The sequence below is a fragment of the Thalassophryne amazonica genome, chromosome 22 (assembly GCF_902500255.1).
Source record: "Thalassophryne amazonica chromosome 22, fThaAma1.1, whole genome shotgun sequence".
Taxonomy (NCBI): domain Eukaryota; kingdom Metazoa; phylum Chordata; class Actinopteri; order Batrachoidiformes; family Batrachoididae; genus Thalassophryne; species Thalassophryne amazonica.
Window position 1 is genome coordinate 7,487,328 of NC_047124.1, and position 24,356 is coordinate 7,511,683.

General features: G+C 39.6%; 1 protein-coding gene across 2 annotated transcripts in view; it reads left to right on the forward strand.

The window, feature by feature from the left end:
* Positions 1–24,356, forward strand: part of acss3 (acyl-CoA synthetase short chain family member 3) — a 68,759-nt gene that overhangs the window by 21,419 nt on the left and 22,984 nt on the right. For both annotated transcript variants that reach the window (XM_034163804.1, XM_034163803.1), the window contains 2 exons: positions 1,083–1,234; positions 9,984–10,087. In XM_034163804.1, coding sequence (XP_034019695.1) covers positions 1,083–1,234; positions 9,984–10,087 — 256 coding nt within the window. The remainder of the gene's footprint in view (positions 1–1,082; positions 1,235–9,983; positions 10,088–24,356) is intronic.

A 24,356-nucleotide genomic window follows, 5' to 3' on the forward strand; every position in this document is an offset into this window, starting at 1 on the left:
CTAGACTGAGCTACAGGACTGAAAATCATCTTAAATGTTAATATTACTTTCTGAGTTCATCCTCGTTGTGCAGCTTTTTTATTTTACAGGTTTTTCTTTTTTTTTTTTTTTTTTGCGTGAACGTGCCACATGTTGGATGTGCATTCAGTTGTAACACTTTCAGTTTTGTGTGCTTGCTGCAGTATTTACATCCATGTCTCTTCCATTGTATTTCTTATTTTGATGACCGTTCATTACATTAGCGCGCTCATTTCCTCTCGCCAGTGCTGAAGCAGCGGTGCAGAGCAGTAAATTAATCTGTCCTCATTAAATCTGGGTTTGATGCCAGCTACAGCGGTTCTCCCTCGTCTCTGGTTTTTAGAAGCCGTCCCTGTTCACGCAAGATGTCGGTGCACAAATATTTAGGGAGTGATGGGTGATAACCAGATCTCACTACTACTGTTGTAACGCCTAAATAGATCCTTGTGATTCGATTGGTTGATTATTTGTCCCATTATATTTGCAATTTTGTTGGTTCTATATATTTTACTCCATTGGTCAACTTTTTTGTAAAAATATGTCAATGATACGCGCAGGCTATAGATAGCACATGGACTGGGACTCAACTATGATCTTTAGGTGTCATATAAAACAAATAATGAATGTTATTTTAACCGTCATGGCAGTGTCTTGATTCAGGGGCTGCAGCCTTTGAAGACTGCGTTCTACGAAGCTCTGATCTTCCAAGACAGTGGTGGTTGACCCAACAGTTCTGGAATGAGACGGCCTAGCCCATGCATTTTTGCAATTGTGTCATTAGCTTATCCGGCCCCCTACCTCATCTCGGCTGTGCAAGCTAGTGTAGCCTAGTCTAGATACATCTGTTTTATCCTTTGATTTTGGTGTAGAAAGAAGGCTGCATTCCAAGAAGGCTTCAAAATGGGACAGCCTAGTGTCACGCCACTATGACACATGCTGTCAACAAATGTAGCCTTTGAAGGATGCAGCCTCTGATTTGAGACACAACCTATATCAGACATCAGTCATGTCGGCTACATGGTTCCATTTATGTTCCAATTTGTCACCATAGCGTCTGTTTCCAGGGTAAGCCTGTGGGAACTCCAGATCCTGGAGCGTACTTCCGTGTACTATCCGAACACGGAGCCTCGTCCATGTTTACAGCACCGACTGCTATCCGAGCCATTCGCCAGCAAGACCCCAGCGCTGCAGTCGGAAAGAAATACCCACTCCACAGGTACAAAACAGGACATGTCCCAAAACACAGGATGTCTGTGCTCCAGCGTTTCTGTCGAGTGAAATTTTCATGTTGTATGTTAGCAGTTTTAGTGGCTATTATGAGGGTCAGTTAATCTACACTTACTGAGGAATAAAACGGTCATCATTTTTAATACTCATACCCAAACTACCAGCCAACCCCCCCACCCCCCCAAAAATAAATTAAACACCCAAAGCAAGGTTAGCTTTAGCTTGTTCCGTAACTCTGGGATGGGTTGTGTTTGGGATTCCTTCATCTCCACCTCCTACCAGTGATGTCATGGAGGGTTTGTCCCTTCAGTTGTTGACAAAGCTGAACATGCATCTCATAATTATGACATGCTAATTCATAAATATAGTAAATTGGGAGTCTTGTGCAATTTGTTGGTAAGGGAATTACAATAATAGCAAAATCCTATCATATTTCATCTCAACATTAAAAATTATAATTCCGTTAATGTAAAATTACTCTCTAATTATGATTGTGACATGCTGAGTTCTTATAAATTGCTCTTATGTGATAGCAATTCATATTTTTGAGATGGTAAGTCTCAATTGTGAAGGTTCAGTTTGGGACTGTATTTACTGGAAAAACCCTTTGTGATGTCACAAACGGGGTGGTTCCAAGTATTGCCATCTTGGCAGTGCCTCTCTCCGCCAAACTTCTGGTCAACGCAAAATGAATAAATGAGGGTGGAGTGTGGGGTATGACTTGTTTGGGCTACATTTGTCTCACCCAAGCCCACTGATCTTGTGGTAGCCAAGCTAACTAAAGCTAACAGGGTATGTAACTTGGCTTGGGGATTTGAATACATATTTTTCTGTTCTGGGTGGCAGTTTCAGTAATGGGTGGCTTTGGTACAGGTATGAAAAATAATGACCAGCATATTGGCTTGAACTATGGCACCATAAATGTAGATAACATCAGCAAACAATTGATAAGGGCTAATTAGTGATAACGGCTAATTAGTGCTAACGGCACAAACATACACTAAATAATGTTTTGTTTTTTACTGTGCAGTTACTTGTGCTAGTGGACCATCTAGGTCCACTAGCACAAGTTTTTGTACCAGGCTGTAAACAGGCTGTTTATTTCTGCTGTAATTTTGAATGAGGAGTGACTCACTTTTGCAGCCAGCGCCAAGTGGCCATTCAAGGGACTGCAAGATTTGGCACTTCCACATTGGCTTCATTTTTCAGCACCACTTGGCAAAAATGGGCTTTTGTGGTATCGCTAGGTTAGAATGACCCAAATCCTGGCGGACCTTAAGCTATTATCATTTGTTGGAGCAGAGTTTTATCAGGTGTCACTTTGCATCAGCTGTTGGAACATTGTTAAATATTTAATCTGCTTCTGAGGAACCGGTTTGGAAAAAACAGCCTGTTAAATGTCAAGGCAACAGAGAGTCCCCGCTTAATCTTTTACTTGTGTGCTCATAGTATTGCTTTTTATTGTACTCTTATTGTTTGGACATTGTAATATCTTGCCAAATCGACACACGGAGGTGGATGTCAACACTGAATTGACAGCTTTTAATTAAAGTGGCATTTACAAGAATGGTCCGACTTGGAGAAAGCGCCATCAGCTTTATTATCAATCCCATAATTTCATGCTAGAGAGGCCTCAGATGGTACTCTGATACAGCTGAACGACCCTGACTGGGTTTATTGACACAGCGAGACATTTACAGTCGCTGCTGTAATAGTTCTGCACTCTTATCAGTGTGCTTGAGTCATATTAAGTTGTCAAAGCTACGCTGTGAAATGGGCTGCAGGCGGCACCGCTTTGCATATGCACAGCATGACGGACGGGTCAGAGCCAGAAGTGGTTCTTAAAAAGGGGCACATTAACTCAGAGCTTAACGCCTCTCTCATAAACATGTCAGCAAAGTGTACGACTCCAGTCGATGGTACGCACTTAAAGCTCCTGGCACTCTTAATTATATTCTCTTGTACACTTGTGCACTTTTGTCTTTGCATTTCTTTGGACAGTTAGATTTTTTTTTTTCATTTGCAGTTTGGGGGGATCCTGGAGTATTTGTGACCTCAGTTGCTCCTTGTTACTTTTGTCCACCTTTTGTACCCTCTTGTCTCCATAGAAATCCTATGGGTGACGTCATGTAGGATGCATCCAAAATCTATGCAATTTCTGATTTTTGCACATTCTGCAAACATCCTGCATGCATGAGCGAGTGGCCACGTCTGGCACAAATAAACATGTCTAAATCATACATACTGTAGCTTTAAGTGAGTCTTCCCATCTTGCACATTGGACAGCAGCCAAAGCATCCAATCCCCCCTTGAAGATTTTTAAGGTTGCACAAGGTCACCTTATCGATGTGAATCCTGTTTGCACGGCACTCCTTAGAAACCTTGAAAAACACAGAATATGTGAATTTCCCATGAACGAGTGTGGTGGTAGATGTGCAGTGGAGCTTAGCGAGAACATAAGGTCAATTTTAGGTCAGCGAGTCAATTATAAAATCATTTATTCAACATGATTTAACTCTGTTCCTGAAGAACAGAATGTATTGTTAAGAGAATAGAAGTACTTTATTAATGCAGAGTTTAATTTATGACTTACAGTGTAGAAGTAAACTTTTTAAATGAGTATTGATCAGGTTTATTAACTAATTTGCTGTAGTTACATATTACTTTTTATTCTTTAATACGAGCGAAGCGCCATGACGCTCGCTCTGTGGTAGACGGAGGCACAAACTGGAAATGGCACAAAAAAAATCTGCCACAAACATGACAACGCTGTCGTGAAAAAGCCACAAATCGCTTGATATATACATATTATCTCTTTCGGTAGCTCCAACTCAGGTCCAGGAGTCGGTTATCCCTTAACCTTAATTTTACTGAGCATTGTTATGTTGACGGTGCATTTGAAGAAAAGTGCTAATGATGGCTAGCTTTTGTACACACAGTCATGCTAATCGCGCTAACTAACAGTTTGCCTAACCTGTTGGTTAACGGTACCCACTGTTAACGTTAAGCAAGATTTTCTTAGCTTCTTAAAGACTTTGCTTATTTCTTTCTTTTTTTCACACTAATATTAGCTTATATTAGCTTGTTGTTATGTTATACAATCAACTATCTGAAGCTTTGTGTCTTTTTGGAGCCAACATTTAGCTTTCATGCATACATGCATAGTCTTTACATGTACTGACACGCGAACTCAGTCTCTAACTGTAAGCATTCATCATAGCAGCAACAAATCAGTTAGCATTAGCGTTGGTGATAGTTAGCTGCTACCTGTTGTGTTAACGCCTCATGTTTTCTTTGTTTCTGGGTGACTTTTTTGTAGTATTCATCACCTTAGCAGCTGTGTTGTTGCATTTGTTTGCTACAAACTGCATTCCTAATGGTTAGCATTAATCACAGGTTAACAGCAGCCATTAGCGGCTAGCATTAACCTTGCTTATTGTCAGCGATAACCCATTAGCATTAATACCTTACTGAGGTTGTCCTGGCTTCTTAAGAGACCTTTATTTACTTATTTATTTTGTAGAATTAATTGGTTTAGTGTCTGTATTGTATCATATTTTGGTGACATGTTTTAAATGAATACATCCACTGACCTATATTAGTTTGTTGATGCATTGTATCGTGGGCTGTTTGAAGCTTTTAATCCAGCTTGAAGCTTTCATGCATGTTAGCCACATCTCCATGGTGATATGCGCATTTAGGATGATTAAAAAAATTATTTTTTGTCCTGCATGACTGAAGCGGCGATAGCATTGTATTGTTTTCACTTCTGTGTGTGTGTGTGTGTGTGTGTGTGTGTGTGTGTGTGTGTGTGTGTGTCTGTGGACGGATTTCCTTGAAACTTGGAATATTACTTTCATAGATGTCATGAGATTTTGGAGTAATTTTGTCACAGGATGTGGAAAACATGGTCTGAAAAAGCAAGGAGCCTGGATAGATGATGTAAAGCACATATTGATGAATAAAATATTTCTGAATGATTGGTATGAATAATTTCCTAATGATTTTATTTTATTTATTTTATTTTATTTTTTTAAATAAATCCTTATTTTTGTGTTTGTTAGCCGTGGTATCACAGATAACCAGGTGAACCGGGCTGCATAATATTCTTGTTGCTGGTGAACAATTACTTAAGAAAGAAAGTTCTGCTAGAAAGAGATAATAAAATATTATCTGGAGAAAGGGAGCAGTTGGAGTGTGCAGAGGAGAACAGTTATGATTCAGTGGAGATCGAACGATGTGATGAAAATTTATAGCCTGGGACAGAAGATAGAAGATGGCTGGACTGGAGATAGGTCATTTGTCACCAGGGAGGATGAGGCCGATGACTGATGACCAGCAGTCGTTTTGTCGGAGAACGTGGCGCGCGGGTGGATGTCATGTAGCTTGCACTCGTCGAGGTGCAGATCTTCTCTTGTGTTTAAATTAGATATGAGCAACTATCAGTGGGGGAGTTTCAGAGAAAACACGCATACGCTGGTGTGCCAGGTCATTTGTAGGGCACGAGCAGGGGGTGAAGGGCAGAGTCATGTGGAGATTTTCCCAGGATTAAAATCTTTGCATAATTCCATCGATTTGTCCAGAAATTGAATCTAAAATCCAAAGTTCATATTATATCTGAATCATTTATTCTGTTGAAGATCATGTTCTGTCGCTGCAGGCTGGGATGGTGCAGCAGCGCGTCACCAGTCTCCACCCTGGAATGAATTTTTACCCGAGGCCAAAATATGGCTATCAGGTATTGCGAAGGACTTGTGTCCGTCTGTTATGGAAATCTTACAGATGCTTAGGAAATCTTATAAATGCATATGTTTCATAATGCTTCATTTACATGTCCTCGTATAAAAACAGCTCAACAGTGCATGCGCAGCCAAAACTTTTGTTCCAGTTACAGAATATTGTGTTTGTTATTTTGCTGGGCTCATGTCCTTAACCATCTTGTGAAATTGCTAACATTATGTTACTCAGAGCTCAGTGTCTGTAACCACACCCCCTGGGGTGAGGGGGGCTTAAATGTGCTGACAGGGTGGGCAAGCCTGGTCTTCACCCTCCTGCAGACTTTCATATTCTGTGCTACTGGTGGGGGACTTCAAGCTTAAATAAATTACCAGAAGACCATCGGGGCACTTGCAGTGTTTATTTCACCGTGTTCAACAGGATACGGAACACTTTCGTCCAGCATAACTCCAGTCCTATTACTGCCAGGATCTTCAAATTCACAGTGAGCATTCTTGGGACACAGACCTTAGACAAGTTCAAAGATGGCTAACCTTGACTTATTTCAAAAGGTCACATTATATTTCCTATTGTTAGGCACATACGGCCAAGGGTATTTCAACATTGCGTTATATTAAACTACGCAGACCTTGTTGTGGAATTTCTGTGATGAATGTCAGCATAAAATGAGACTTGGGGGCACTTGGGAGTCAGACATACCATTGCAGAGAGATTTATTTTTGATCAAAGCAGAAACGGATGTACCTGGAGAAGTTCCAAAAGGTACCACATGCAATGCACCCACAGAGCCTTCTGTCATTCCATTCTCAGAGAACCGTTTTAAGGACCTCAGCCGTAACAAGAACATAATCATAATACAAACATAGCCATAGCCTGCTTTTAAACTCAGATAAAACTGAAGTTATTGTACTTGGCCCCACAAATCTTAGAAGCATGGTGTCTAACCAGATCGTTACTCTGGATGGCATTTCCCTGATCTCTAGTAATACTGTGAGAAATCTTGGAGTTATTTTTGATCAGGATATGTCATTCAAAGCGCATATTAAACAAATATGTAGGACTGCCTTTTTGCATTTACGCAATATCTCTAAAATCAGAAAGGTCTTGTCTCAGAGTGATGCTGAAAAACTAATTCATGCATTTATTTCCTCTAGGCTGGACTATTGTAATTCATTATTATCAGGTTGTCCTAAAAGTTCCCTAAAAAGCCTTCAGTTGGTTCAGAATGCTGCAGCTAGAGTACTGACGGGGACTAGCAGGAGAGAGCATATCTCACCCATATTGGCCTCCCTTCATTGGCTTCCTGTTAATGCTAGAATAGAATTTAAAATTCTTCTTCTTACTTATAAGGTTTTGAATAATCAGGTCCCATCTTATCTTAGGGACCTCATAGTACCATATTACCCCATTAGAGCGCTTCGCTCTCAGACTGCGGGCTTACTTGTAGTTCCTAGGGTTTGTAAGAGTAGAATGGGAGGCAGAGCCTTCAGCTTTCAGGCTCCTCTCCTGTGGAACCAGCTCCCAATTCAGATCAGGGAGACAGATACCCTCTCTACTTTTAAGATTAGGCTTAAAACTTTCCTTTTCGCTAAGGCTTATAGTTAGGGCTGGATCGGGTGACCCTGGACCATCCCTTGGTTATGTTGCTTTAGACGTAGACTGTATTTCATAATTATTGTATGGCCTTGCCTTGCAATGTGGAGCGCCTTGGGGCAACTGTTTGTTGTGATTTGGCGCTATACAAGAAAAAAGTTGATTGATTGATTGATTTAGCCAGTCAGGACCATGATTAGATGTTTAGTCGTAACCTGGAGGAACACAAAGTGTTATATCAACATGGAGGGGGATGACCCTGGGCCGGTATGTTCTGTCTCAGACATGAGGAAAACCTCAATTTTTCCTCCACAGATCTGGTTTTGCTCATTTCAGGCGTTTGATATGAATTACGGGATCCTTCAAGTCATGTACATTCCTCTCAGGTTTCATCATCCAGGTGTAGAACAAATTACACATGAAATTAACAGATGGAACAAGATCACTCAAAAAGTTCAGTAACTGTCTTCAGGATCTAGAAGATGCACATGAAGGTTTCTGGCTGTGCTCTCTTTAATGGCCAGACAACAGTACAGGTTGATATATAATACTGTAATACTACACATTCTGTTTATGTGTGCAGTATTATGTGCGCTAATGTGGTTTACGGCGTACTGCGACCTCATTATCATCTCAGTATTGGAGCTCCTCATCACATTATAAAGCAATTTTTGTCAAACATTTTGGATAGAATGTGCCATTAACCCCACAGCCCACAATTACCTCAAACTGATCTTATTTACATTCTATTAAAACTGTAAATGAAATGCTCATGTAGCCAAACAGCGTTCGCTAAGGTCGCAGCACAAGAGATCATTAATTCACAAGGCTGAAAAATGTGTTTAGTCTCCTTGAAGGACTTAAAAAGAAAAAAGGGCGTCCAAGTAAATTTATGAAGCAACTTTCATCTGTGTCGAGGAAAGACGAGGATGAGAACGATTGCTAAGCATGCTGTTACGCCTAAACGTACGCAAGCGTTGTGGTCAATTTTTATTATTTGGCGTGCTCACAAATGACTTTTTTCTGTTTATGATTACATGTGAACTATACATTTGTTTTGTTGCATGCATATAAGGCCAGTTTTACCTCTGCTGTCGATCACGTCTATCATAAGGCTCAAATTTATGTCTATGTTAGTTAGTTAGCTACTCTGTCTGGCAAAAAAAAAAAAACCCTCAAAAACCACACGATTGTCTTTTTTTTTTTCCAGTTAACATGTACAAATTACCTGAACATCTGCAGTAAGAATTTTCTAAGCAAAACTGTTTTTCTAAGTATGTTTTTTAAGTACATTAGAAATGCTGTTGCTCACAAAGGAGGGACTAACAAGTTTTCATGCTAACAGTTGACTGTTATGCTAATGAGTTTTCATGCTAATGCTAGGGCATTAGCATTGCTAATGGCCTTGCCTAACGTTGGCGTGTATGTATTTATATTAGCATTCATGTATTTTTAAGTACATTATAAATTCCGTTGTTCATAACAGCGACACTAGTGCTAGTTCAAGCTAACAGTATCACGTTATGTTAGCGAATTTTCATCTAATGCTGTCCCATTAGCATTGTGTTAGTATTGCTAATGTACAGGCTTAACTTTAGCATGCATGTATTTGTTTTAGCATTTGTATATGTATTTTTAAGCACATTGTAAATCTCATTGCTTACAATTAAGGCAGTCGTAAGTCTTCATGCTAACAATAGCCTGTTATGCTTGAGAATTTTCATGCTAATGTTAGCATTGAGTTTGCATTGCTCACAACCTGGCCTAACATTAGTCTGTATGTATTTATATTAGCATTTATGTCTGCATTTGTAAGCACATTATAAATCTTGTTGCTCACAAGACGGCAATAGTGAATCTTTATGCTAACAATAGCCTGTTATGCTCGAGAGTTTTCATGCTAATGTTAGTATTGTGTTTGCTTCACTAACAGTGTGGCCTATTGGTAGCATATATATATTATTTTTGCATTTATGCCTGTATTTTTAAGCACATTATAAGTCCTGTTGCTCACAATGGAGACATTCATCTCATGCTAATGCATGTAGCACCAAGCCAATTCTACAGCGTAATATTGTACAAAGACTGTAACTTTAAACTAAAACAGGGCAGCACTCTCTTTTTTTGGGGGCGGGCGCTAAAGGGGTAAAATATAACGCATATGATGTAATTTCTTTACTTCCGGGGTACAAACCACAGCATTTTCAGTGGGGTTTTGGGCAAATTACAATTAAGGCAGTTGTTTAAATATTTTTATTTTGGTTAGATTAGAGTATGTTTATCCACGTGGGTTACACTCGTCCAAACATAAATCCTGACAAAACTGTTGGATTTTTACTAAAAATGAACTTGGCAGGTCAAAACTTTTATCCATTTCCTAAATGTGATCTGTAACTATGTCCCTTCAGGTTGCGGACTTTATTTGTGGCCGGTGAGCGTTGCGATTTGGACACGTTGGAGTGGGCCAAGAAGAACTTTGGTGTTCCTGTCCTGGATCACTGGTGGCAGACTGGTAAGAAGACTTATGCCTTGTTAAATTAGGATGGATTCACAGCTGGATTTGGACATCTGTCTGATTGATTATCTGCTTCCACTTCCACTGTAACAAGAATGACAAAATGACATGCAAGGTTTTAAAGCTACATTTGAATGAGTTTTTGCTCCCCGTACGCTGTCTACTGGTTGCTAGCGCAGGCTAATGAGTTTGAGAACTCTTGTTTTTGTGGAATGGAGGATCATACATATTGCTTATCACAAGAGAAGGTAAGACATTGTCGCCAAAGCAGCAAGAACATGACTGGCGATGGAATAATGCAGTCTGCAACCTCACCACTAGATAACATGCAATCATGCACACTGTAACTTTAAGGTGTTGGGTAGTTTCTCAATAAAACAGAACCAGTGGTCTTCACACAGTGTGTCGGCCATATCTGATGGCAGGTGAAATTTTGTGCATATTGCGATAAGGATCTTGATCTTTTAAGGAGATATTAAAGGTATAGGGTCATTTTTTAAAAGATTTAAGCCATCAAAAGAATTTTCTTTGGCACCACTATAATTTTATTCCTTAAGGGATTCATAATATGATATTGCCAATAAGATAAAAATTCATGCTGTCTGGAAACAATTTAGAATTTCAACCCCTGAGGGGGAGAAATTCAAGGGATCAGATGCTATGACCAACATTTGGTAGCTTTGGAAGTGATTTACAAGACATCCTAAGGACGTTAATGTAAGGTGGGGCACAGGTAATCTCAAAACCTCCTCCTGTAGTTAGTCTGCATGACGGCAATGAAGGAAAATATATGTGAAATTTGAAAAGCCGTATAGCTTTAATTACAACATTTATATTGGCAAAATATGGGGATTGTTGTACTTTGTGGAGGAATGTGTTTGCTCCTCGTTGCCTCTTTGGTTCAGAGTAATATGATGAAAAACCAGGCTGTCAACCAGAAGGACGCCTTCTTAATGAAATGTCAAAGGATTTCTGATGGTTAAAGCTCAGGTTGTGCTCGCCGTGTGTGTGTGCACACGCTGTGAGATTTGCCGAGAGAACTCGTCAGTTTAGTGAAATGAGAAAAGTTTAAAAGAAAAATAAAGAAGGCTTGAGTTTCTGAGACACAGATCTTATTGCATAAAATCTCAAGTGCTTCATTCCAAGTATGACATTTTAATTTTTCATGTTCTTTGAGCTTTCATATCGTATTAAGCGCGTCAGTGTGATGAGACTGTGAATGGGGTCTTTGCTGTGTTTTATTAGCTCATTGACATTAGCTTGGCCTTGTGAAAAGGCATAACTTCACAAAATCACTATTCCCAGACACCCTGCTGTCATTATGAAGCACAGTTTATCTTCCCCCCACCTCTGATTAATCCTTCCACTGTTTTATATTGTACACCAGTGGATTGGACCTCTTCTGCTGCAATAATTATTGCATTAAAAAAGCCTCCGTTTGAATTTTGTAGCTCCTCTGAGAACTAATATCGCTCTGAGATATGATGAGTGATCATTTAAACAAGTTAGGCGCAGATGTGGAGGCATGCGTTAAGAGAACAGACCTCATTCCAAACAGATGAGTTAATATTTAGGAGTTTAAATCTAAATGAAAATCGATACTGAGTGAAGTGAATATAATTGCTTTGCTTTCAAATCAGAAGCTGCAGGTTTTGAGCATTTACATGTGATAATGGTTATTCTGAACACAGTATAAGTTTACACAACATTTCCTTCACATTTGCCTTCAGCTTTGACCTCAAAGGATAAAGGTCATCACTTTTACATACAACCCCAAATCAGAAAATGTTGTCGTCGTTGCATTATTTGTTTTACAATTCGGCCGGCTAGTCCAGTAGTCGTACCCTCTTCTTCTGCAGCCATGCCTTCATAACGTGCGCAGAATGTGGTTTTGTATTGTCATGTTGAAACATACATAGACGTCCCTGGGAAAGATGTTGTCTTGTAGGCAGTTGCTCTAAAATTTGGGTACTTTCCTGCATTAATGCTGCCATCATAGAAGTGTAACTTACCTTTTACAAGGGCATCAAAACAATGCCAAACCATGACAGACCCTGGCTTTAGGACTTGTTGCTGATAACCTTTTGGATGGACCTTTTTCCTTTGACACACAAAGCGTCCATTTCTACTAAGAAAAAAAGGAAAAAAGACCTGAAATACTGATTAGTGTGCCTACAGTACACTTTTCTGCTTTGTGATGTACCAACCCAGATGCCTCCAAGGCCAGAAAAGTCAGTGCCACTTCTGGACAAGGTTAGCATAAGGTGTTATTTTTTAAATTTTTTTGCATAGTAAAGTTTTAAATGGCATTTGTGAATGTAACTCCACATTGTAGTGTTTGACAAAGGTTTCCCAATGTAATCCTTTGCCCATGTGGTTATATCAGCTATTGATGAATGGCTGTTCTTGATGCAGTGCTGTCTGATGGATTGGTGAACACCTTGAAGCATTTAATGATATTGTGCACTGTAGAGGGAGAAACAGGCAAATCCCTTCTGATCTTTCTTTGAGGAACATTGTTTTTAAGCATTCCAATTACCTGTTTGAAATAACTTTTATTTATTTACCTCATTGCTAACCTTCAATTGCCTCATCTCAAGTTATTATTCATTATAATTTTTTTGATAGTGTTGCAGGTTGAAATGCAACAAAGGAAATTAAGTTGATCACATAAAAGAGGAAATATCTTGGGTTCGTAGGGTTTCTAATGAAATAGAAGTCAAAGTAAATGTATGAATCATTGTGTGTGTTCTTGCATTTTCCATATTGTTCCAACTTTTTATGATCTTGGGTTTGTGTATACGAGTCATTACACAGTTTCTCAGGCCAAACACATTCCAGTGACTAACACACTACATTTTACACGCGTGTAATACTTCTTTGTTTGCGTCACAATTGACTTATGAAATATCACAGCTGCTGTGGGTTTGGCTGATAAGATATGTAAATGGTTTGGCGGAACCCTGCTTTTGTTGCATTCTCCGCCCCGCAGCTTCAGATTTTAATGATTCTTGCATTGGCTTAAACTCTAAGAGCCTCTTGGATGAGAGTTTGGAGTCCAGGCTAAGTGCCATCTTGCTAATGTTGTGCCCCCCACCGCCCCCCTTTTGATTGTTGTCCTCCCTCAACAGCGGCGAACTATGATAAATGAGCTGGCAGCGGCATCGGAGCACAACTGTGTGTCACTTTGTTTTGTAATATCCTGTCTGTGCAAATCTCCGATCGATGGCGTACAAGACGACATCGCTGTGTTAAGTATGGAATCGATGCCGTTGTTGGACCGTTGGACAGCCATTGACCCGGAGTTTGTTCATGCAACGCTGAGCTCAGGCTCGATAAACCCACATGCCTGATTGCGTTTATCCAAACCTGAATCTTGCAATTCAAGTTTTCAGTTCAATTTATTTATTATTTATTAACAGTGTTGCCTCAAGGTGCTTACACACAAGTAAAAATATGTTTAAAAATATGTTTCATCATTCCAGTCTCTGGAGTTCGTCTTCTTGAGATCTGTTGTTGGATGATGTAATCAGTGTGGGAGCTGCACGATTTAACATAAGCAACAGTGGAAAGCGGCGCAGGCCGAGTATGACATTTACAGGCCTGTTGGCACTCTGTAAGTCAGGTGTCGTGTATAACGCATCGTTTAGTGCGTCGGGACGTAAAACGTTGAACAGAGCTGTAGAGCTCCATCTTTTCTCTTTTCATTGCTCTCTGGTTTGTTTGAATCACAGCGGTTTGACTTTCACCTTATTTCTTTTTCCTTTCTCTCTCACACACACACACAAAAAGCCGTCACGCTTCACGGTTATCCGTGACAGGTGCTTTATTGAGTTTGAAGAAATAACCTCTGGCGCCCCCTCCTTGATTTCTACCTTGATGTGTAAATCTCATCAGATTTTTCACTCCCTGCTAAAGTCAATAAACGGCAGCTGGCGGCGAGCACTGCGAACCAAATGTGTTCTTGACTTCTTCACGCTCTCCTTTCTCTCACTCTTCTTCTTTTTTTTTTTTTTTTGGAGTTAAAGCTTTTCCAGCCAGTCACAACCACGGTCTCTGGTTCTTAGGCCATCACCAGTCTAGTTAGTCACCAACACACCGCCAGTGTTATTTGGAAAGTATTATTTATGCCCGACATTCCGCGTTTGTCGATTGACACCCCGTAATAAAGTAAACCACTAACGATTCAATTCAGTTTACTTAAATAGCGCCAAATCACAACGTAAGTCACCACAAGGTGCATCGTAAGAGTGACATCTAACCTTACCAACCACCTTGGGGACAGCGGTAAGGAAAAATTCTGCAAATGCCCTTTTTTGTGTGGTTGTTTTGTTTTTGAGGAAGAAACCTCAAGTAGACCAGACTCAGAGGGGTGACCCTCTGCTTAGACCATTCTAACAATATCAGAGAAAAGAAAACCAATCAAATGAAGTAAGTCATTTATAAAATAAATCAGATTTCACGTGGTTGCTGTGTGAAGCTTCTGTCAGTCAGGACTATGCTTTTGCTCCTTCCTCTTTCTCCTCTTCTCATCTTTGTTGTTTGTCCGCATTTTTTTCAAAGACTTCCACTCCCGCATGGATCGTTGCTTGCCACTTGCCTCAAGCTCTTGTGTGTTCTTCCCAGATCTTCCAGTTGATGGAGAAGATCTTAAGGTTGGGCTTCAGGAGGTCCTTGTAGTGTTTCTTCTGCCCATTTTCCTTTGCTCAGCTGGGAGTAGGAGATCTGCTTGGAAAGTTATCTGTCATCCATCCCAGAGACGTGACCCACCCACCGAAGCTGGTTCTTGATAATGACACACTCTATGCTCTGGAGCTTGATTTCAGCCAGGGTGATGATGTTGGTAAGGTAGTCTTCCCAAAGGATGCAGAGGGTACTCCTCAGGCAATGTTGGTGGAATTTCTTGAGGGTCTTCATGTGGCGGCAGTAGATGGTTCTCGATTCCATTGACTAAAGCATTTTCAGGATGAAGGAATCCAATGGTGCTAATTCCAAAGATGTACATGTGAGCAAACTAGCGTTCCTTTTTTAAAACGTGGATGACTAAAATGGTCATTTTCATTGGATTCCTTTGCTTTGAAAATGTATATTTAGCCATTGGAATCAAGATCCTAGGTCATCTAGGAGCTGGGATATGGAAAAACTCCCATTTTAAGCCACCGTTTTTACAAATCCAAGCTAGGCGCCACGGTAGTTTTCGGGAAAACGGAATCACACTAATCTTCACAAAATTACTTAACGAACCTCACCAGTGCTTTGGTTGGTCTAGTTTGAGTTGACATCAGAAAGCCAAACTTCATTTTTCCACTTCAAAGTGCATCGCGAGGAATTGGCGGAACTTCTCCGCTAATCCTTTCCGATAAGACGTAAATGTATGGTGGCTTTGCGAGGGGATCCACATCCCTGTGCGCACACATGCAGCCAGGTTGATCTTTAGTTTGCATTTGCAGTTCAGATTTATCAGCTGGTTTATTTTGAAGAACAGCTGTGATACATCAGCGAAAGATTAAAAGCGCGCGCGCTGTCCCGATCTGTTACAGTGAACCGTTTTGCCGTCTCTGTGGAGACAGAACATGGATCAGGCGACTTAAGGCGATGTCACAGACTCGACAACTTGCCTTCATCATCTTCCTCTTCCTGCAAGTGGGAAGGGTGAAAGTAGTTTAGTATTCAAGTATTGTTTACTCCAAAAATAAAGAGGGGGGGGGGTAAAAAAAATCCCACCAGAACCTCAGAAAGACGCCTCCTTCTGACGCTCGTAATACACGATGCACCTGGAAAAGCAAGGTTTGTGTGTTTGCGCTTTCCAATGTGGAATGGAGTCATTTTTCAAGCTGGTGGCAGTCTCTTAAACCGCCGTGTCACGCGCTCAGCTACCATCTATAAATATTGATAAATTTGTCTTCCTACAGAGGGATTTGTCATTTGTATTCACCTGCAGCTGAAAAGAAATTGGACGGTATCAATGGCTGGTGCACTTGCTCATAAATCTTGTCAGCTGCAAGCTTTTAATCCTGGAATGCAAAATTCAGCAGCCAAAGGCTTCGCGGGCTCTGTGGCGACGAAACAGGTACAACTTGCGCGTCCTAGGCTGAATGAGATGTAAATTAATGTCATTACGTTTGAGATCTTTCCCCATCACTGCTAACAGTTGGTCACCCGTGCACAAATTTTGGCTCAGGGGTTTGTTTGCACCACGTCCCCATTCAGCCCACCCCCTTCCCCACTTGCGTCCCTTACCTCGCAGCCAAATGTGCAACACTGCTGATTGGTAAACAGTGGCTTCACACAAACAGCCAGCGGCGCTCGCTGCTTCCTAACGGAGCTCTAAGATTTTTCCAAGTCCCTGGTTGGGAAAAATGAAAAGAAGTCAACTGATAGAAAACTTGGGTTTGCTTTTAAGGTTGTATGGAGCGACACGGTGATGCTCAGCTGTGAAGCAGGCAGGAGGTCGCGGCTGGAAGCACGGCTTGATGTTATAGAAATAAAGGGGTGTAGGTAGAATACTAAACGTGATGCACGTGGAGGTAATAGCACTAAGCGGCTACACTCTGCGCATCTGTAATAGAGCAGCTCTGTCCGTTTGCAGCTGATGTCATTGAAGCTAGAAAATTGGTGAAGGAAATTGGAAGCCAGATGGTTGAAGATGAAGATTCATGTTAGACTACAGAGACAGATATTGAGAAGAGTAGTCAAATCGAGCTTACAGTGTTAGTGGCCAAGTGGTTAAGTCAGTGGTGGGCACTGTTCATCTAATCTGATAACAGATAATTATTGAAGCTAATCTTTTTGCTCGTGGATTAGCTTTTCAAATAAGTTTTAAAACCATCATTGGACCAATTATCTTCTGATAACTTTCAGTCCGATAACATTTTTTTTTTTTGCTGGTAAAGTGCGCAAAGTTTAACGGTCAAAAACGTTTGTAAACCCTAAAATCAAACATTTTAGTCGGTCTGTTGTGTGTTTGTAGCAGACTGGCTGCCTGTCGCTTGCCAATGACATCATCATTAAGCGCAAAACATGATTGGCCAGTCGACGCAGGGAGCATTGTGGGTAGTGTAGTTCAGGTTCACTTTGACAAGTGACAAGTGACAAAGTTTTATTCGGCACACAAAATATTCAAATAGAAAAAAAAATGAACAATTCCCCAAACAAACACAGACAAAACTAGTGAGTCCGAAAGGGTGTGGGCTGAAGCAAAGCTTATTAGCGCCCACCCCTGCTCGTACAAGTCCAACAATTCTTATCAGTCATATTTACATAAATACAAATTCACTACTACATGTCGACACACAGACATACACATCAATATACTATTCACTTATAATTATATTTATATAGTACCAGATCACAAGAAATTTGAATCAAGGCACTTTACGCCAGTAAGGACTAACCTTACCAACCCCCAGAGCAAGCACTAGGCAACTGTGGTGAGGAAAAACTCCCTATAAGGAAGAAACCTCAAGCAGACCAGGCTCTTGGGGGTGACCCTCTGCTTGGGCTGTGCCATATATACCTATATACATACTTATATACTTTACAAACATAAATATATACATACATACATATACACAGTCACTTATATACATATACACCTACCCATATCTATATATCTACATACGCATATACATACCCACACATTCAAATATACAATGAGTCCCACTTATAAATTGAACATTCCATATAAATCAAATTATATTTGCTTCTTTATGATACTTAGACATGATGTTCTTTTTGAGTAGTTTCTTAAATCTTACTACGGTACTACTCATTCTAACCTCTGTTGAACATTTGTTCCATTTCCTCACCCCAACCACAGACACACAAAAACCCTTTACATTTGTTCTTACTGGTGGTTTCATAAAAATTGCACAACCTCTTAAACTATATCTGGATTCCCTCAATCGGAACAGACTCTGGACATGTCTCGGTAAGGCTTGGTTTTTCACTCGAAATAAAGTTTGAATTGTAATGTAATCGACCAAATCTATGAATTTTAATAAATTTAAAGACACAAATAAAGAATGAGTTGGTTCACGATATTGTTTATTGCAGATGATTCGTATGGCTCGTTTTTGCAAAAGGAATATTGGATTGGTATTTGATTTGTAAGTGTTTCCCCATGACTCAACACAATATGTCATATATGGTACCATCAGAGAATGATATAAAGTAAGTAACCCTTCTTGCGGCAGTAGGTCTTTGGCTTTATACAGAATGGCTATAGTTTTTGACAATTTTGATTTCACATAATTTATATGTGGTTTCCAGCTAAGTTTATTATCAATTATAACACCTAAAATGTATTCTCTGTTACTAACTCAATTTCCTTATTGTTTATAGTTAAATTTTTACATTTGCGTGCCTGTTTATTTCCAAATATAATACGTTTAGTTTTCCCAAGGTTGGGTGACAACTTATTAGCGTCAAACCAAACCTTAAATTTTTCCAGTTCTTTCTCCACTATGTCCAGAAGCTGTTCAAGATTTTCACCGCTACAGAACACAGTTGTATCATCCGCAAAAAGGACACATCTCAGTGAACTCGACACCCAACGTATATCATTTATATAGATTAGAAACAACAAAGGACCCAGCACTGAGCCCTGCGGCACCCCACATGTGACATCCCTGAGTTCAGAATTTGTATTATGGAATTGAACATACTGAAATCTGCCTTGTAAATAACTGGCTATCCATTCATATGCCAGACCTCTGATTCCATATTTCTGCAGTTTAATTAATAGTATTCCATGATTAATTGTGTCAAACGCTTTCTGTAAATAAAAAAAAAAACACCTATTGTGTATTGTTTATTGTCAATTGCAGTTGCTATACTTTCCACAAAGTCCATCAAAGCATGTGATGTAGTTCGAGACCTTCTGAATCCATATTGTTCTTCACAAATGATGTTATGCTTCAGTAAATAATCATTTAATCTTTTAGCAAATATTTTTTCCAAATTTTGGAAAATTGTGGCAGGAGTGATATAGGTCTATAATTAGAAAATGTGTTTGTCACCAGTTTTAAACAGAGGAATTACTTTGGCTATTTTCATTTGAGAAGGAAATTTACCAGTACTTAGTGACATATTGCAAATATAATTGAACGGTTTTACTATACAATCAATAACTTTTTTTAATAAAGCCATATCCAAATTATTAAAATCAGTCGATTTCTTACTTTTTGAACCATGAACCAGATCAAGTATTTCCCTTTCATGAGTACCACCAATGAACATTGAAACAGATTTGTTAACGTTGAATTATTTACCCAGAAGTTATTAGTTGATGAGTCAATTTTACTGGCAAGATTTTTACCCACATTAACGAAGTATTCATTAAAGTGTTCAGCAATAGACTCGTCGTTATCAATCGTGATGTAGTTGTTACTCTGAAAAAATGGTTGATAATCTCTAGGTACTCTATTCTTTTTTACTATTTCATTTAATATGTTCCATGTGTTTTTGATGTTATTTCTATTTTTGACAAGTAACTCATTATAATATATTTTTTTTACTGAGTCTCATGATATTGATTAAGTTATTCTTGTATGTTTTATACTTACTTTCAGCTTCCTTAGTTCGTAGTTTTATGAATTGTTTATATAGTACGTTTTTCTTTTTACATGCCCTCTGAAGTCCCTTAGTTATCCATGGTTTGTTGCTATATTGATTTCTATATATTTTGTCAACAAATGGACAGTGTTTATTATACAAACTGGAAAAAATGGAGATGAAAGCATCATATGACCTGTCAACATCATCAACAAAAACATCTGACCAATTCTGACTTGATAAATCCTCCCTTAAATTATCAATTGTTTCAGGTGTTACTTTTCTACTCATGAATTTGGTATTGCTTCGATACTTACAACAACCCTCCAATGCAAAGACTGAGAAAACTGGCAAGTGATCACTGATATCACTGACCAGTAGTCCCCCACTAAGATTACCGGATATAACGTTAGTTAAAATATTGTCAATGAGAGTTGTTGAGTCCATAGTTATTCTGCTAGGATGAATGATGGTTGGAAACAGTCCTAAACAATACAAGGTGTTTATAAATGAAGTGATTTGTGGATGATTGTGAGGGTTTAAAAAAATCTATATTGAAATCTCCACAGACAAATAAATGCTTATTTCTGTTGATTTTGTTGTACATTCCTAAGATAATGTCTTCAAAGGTGTCAATATTTGTCCCAGGAGCTCTGTAAATACAACTAACAACTATGTTTTTGGAGTTTATAGATGTAATTTCTATGGTAACACATTCCATGATGTTGTCCACTGTAAATGACATGTTGTTAATGAGTTTACAGTTATAATCTGACCTTACAAACAATGCAACACCTCCACCCCTTCTCGTCTGCCTATTAACCAGGAACAATTCATAACCATCAAGATATACCAGATCTTTATTATCCTCATTTAACCATGTTTCTGAAATTGCAATAACTGAAAAACGTTTTTTGGATGTTTTCAAACAATCATTAATAGTGGACAGATTACGAGAAAGACTTCTGCTGTTGAAATGTATAATTGAAAAATCTTCATAATTGATTTTATAATTTTTGAATTGTTCTTCTGTAAAATATTTGCACTGTCTCACAATATTCTCACTGAAAAAGGTATCAGGATCATTTTCAGATTCGAAGGGGTGGTTAACAGAGTTATTATAATTAAATGTATCTAGACAGAGCTCCTGGGCAGAAATAAACGGATCATTATCCTTAGTCATTATGTCTCTCTTGTCTCCGGGTGTAGATGATGTGGATGAGTGGTTTGCTCCAGTCTGCATCATGGTGCTGTGATGTGTTTGAGTCCTCATACCTATTGTTCATATTTGTCCAGCTCCTCGATGTTCCTTATTACCATAACCGTTGCTTGTTCTGGTGATCCGTTCAGTTTGATGAATATTTTACAGTTTGAAGTCCATGTGTGCTGGATTTTTCCCTGTTTCTTTAAGAAGCGTGCTTTCCTGGCGATGTCGGCATTCCGTTTGGTGAGATGTTCATTGATGAAAACGTTTGTCCCTTTCAGTTTTCTTCCTTGTTTTAACAGTGCTGTTTTGTGTTTTCTGTTGATGAATCTCATGATGACGGTTCGTTTATCACCGTCATTTCTCCGGGGCAGAGGGTGGCACGCTTCAATGTTATTTAAATCCATTTCTATACCTTTAGATAGGAGGAAATCAGCAACCTGTTTTTCCACAGAGCTGACCTCCTGTTCACTGGGCTCCCCAGTGAACTTTGGACGTTACAGTGAGTGAGTCTGCTTGACACAAAAACAAAACAGACTAATTTTAACATTATTTTATTTCTTCATGGCTGTAATTTAATGGCCAAGACTCGGTGGGGGGAGAGGAGCTTTCATGACGCAGCTGTGTACAGAGGGACTTTTCTTGTCATGGACAGGAGACTTCAGCTTCAACAGTCCACTCAGTTGTAAATGGATACCATCTTGGCTAGAGACGTAACGTGCGTTGGAGTGGCGTTGCAGTGAGGGGACGTCTCACACGATTCAAGCTACGGAATCTGGGGATAAGGAGTGGCACCAACGGGCCTGTGTAGGTCATACTTTTGATACGGACTAAAGATTTAACACCCTGAAAGTCCAACCTAATGTAGCAGTGAGATGACAAATCAAGCACACAGTCATTGTCAACTTCTTCTTCTTGGTGCTCCTGTTAGGGGTCACCACAGCAGACCATCTGCATCTTCTTCTGCCACACACACAACTGCATTCCACCCCGAACCACATCCATAACCCTCCTCTTTGACCTCCCTCTTCTTCTCCTGTGTGGTGGCTCCATCCTCTGCATCCTTCTTCCTATATCAATTCAAATCAAATCAATTTTATTTATATAGCACCAAATCACAACAAACAGTTGCCCCAAGGCGCCTTATATTGTAAGGCAAGGCCATACAATAATTACGGAAAAACCCCAACGGTCAAAACGACCCCCTGTGAGCAAGCACTTGGCAACAGTGGGAAGGAAAAACTCCCTTTTAACAGGAAGAAACCTCCAGCAGAACCAGGCTCAGGGAGGGGCAGTCTTCTGCTGGGACTGGTTGGGGCTGAGGGAGAGAACCAGGAAAAAGACATGCTGTGGAGGGGAGCAGAGATCAATCACTAATGATTAAATGCAGAGTGGTGCATACAGAGCAAAAAGAGAAAGAAACACTCAGTGCATCATGGGAACCCCCCAGCAGTCTACGTCTATAGCAGCATAACTAAGGGATGGTTCAGGGTCACCTGATCCAGTCCTAACTATAAGCTTTAGCAAAAAGGAAAGTTTTAAGCCTAATCTTAAAAGTAGAGAGGGTGTCTGTCTCCCTGATCTGAATTGGGAGCTGGTTCCACAGGAGAGGAGCCTGAAAATTGAAGGCTCTGCCTCCCATTCTTCTCTTACAAACCCTAGGAACTACAAGTAAGCCTGCAGTCTGAGAGTGAAGCGCTCTATTGGGGTGATATGGTACTATGAGGTCCCTAAGATAAGATGGGACCTGATTATTCAAACCTTATAAGTAAGAAGAAGAATTTTAAATTCTATTCTGGAATTAACAGGAAGCCAATGAAGAGAGGCCAATATGGGTGAGATATGCTCTCTCCTTCTAGTCCCTGTCAGTACTCTAGCTGCAGCATTTTGAATTAACTGAAGGCTTTTCAGGGAACTTTTATGACAACCTGATAATAATGAATTACAATAGTCCAGCCTAGAGAAAATAAATGCATGAATTAGTTTTTCAGCATCACTCTGAGACAAGACCTTTCTAATTTTAGAGATATTGCACAAATGCAAAAAAGCAGTCCTATATATTTGTTTAATATGCGCATTGAATGACATATCCTGATCAAAAATGACTCCAAGATTTCTCACAGTATTACTAGAGGTCAGGGTAATGCCATCCAGAGTAAGGATCTGGTTAGACACCATGTTTCTAAGATTTGTGGGGCCAAGTACAATAACTTCAGTTTTATCTGAGTTTAAAAGCAGGAAATTAGAGGTCATCCATGTCTTTATGTCTGTAAGACAATCCTGCAGTTTAGCTAATTGGTGTGTGATCTCTGGCTTCATGGATAGATAAAGCTGGGTATCATCTGCGTAACAATGAAAATTTAAGCAATGCCGTCTAATAATACTGCCTAAGGGAAACATGTATAAAGTGAATAAAATTGGTCCTAGCACAGAACCTTGTGGAACTCCATAATTAACCTTAGTCTGTGAAGAAGATTCCCCATTTACATGAACAAATTGTAATGTATTAGATAAATATGATTCAAACCACCGCAGCGCAGTGCCTTTAATACCTATGGCATGCTCTAATCTCTGTAATAAAATTTTATGGTCAACAGTATCAAAAGCAGCACTGAGGTCTAACAGAACAAGCATAGAGATGAGTCCACTGTCTGAGGCCATAAGAAGATCATTTGTAACCTTCACTAATGCTGTTTCTGTACTATGATGAATTCTAAAACCTGACTGAAACTCTTCAAATAGACCATTCCTCTGCAGATGATCAGTTAGCTGTTTTACAACTACCCTTTCAATAATTTTTGAGAGAAAAGGAAGGTTGGAGATTGGCCTATAATTAGCTAAGATAGCTGGGTCAAGTGATGGCTTTTTAAGTAATGGTTTAATTACTGCCACCTTAAAAGCCTGTGGTACATAGCCAACTAATAAAGATAGATTGATCATATTTAAGATCGAAGCATTAATTAATGGTAGGGCTTCCTTGAGCAGCCTGGTAGGAATGGGGTCTAATAGACATGTTGATGGTTTGGAGGAAGTAACTAATGAAAATAACTCAGACAGAACAATCGGAGAGAAAGAGTTTAACCAAATACCGGCATCACTGAAAGCAGCCAAAGATAACGATACGTCTTTGGGATGGTTATGAGTAATTTTTTCTCTAATAGTTAAAATTTTATTAGCAAAGAAAGTCATGAAGTCATTACTAGTTAAAGTTAAAGGAATACTCGGCTCAATAGAGCTCTGACTCTTTGTCAGCCTGGCTACAGTGCTGAAAAGAAACCTGGGGTTGTTCTTATTTTCTTCAATTAGTGATGAGTAGTAAGATGTCCTAGCTTTACGGAGGGCTTTTTTATAGAGCAACAGACTCTTTTTCCAGGCTAAGTGAAGATCTTCTAAATTAGTGAGACGCCATTTCCTCTCCAACTTACGGGTTATCTGCTTTAAGCTGCGAGTTTGTGAGTTATACCACGGAGTCAGGCACTTCTGATTTAAAGCTCTCTTTTTCAGAGG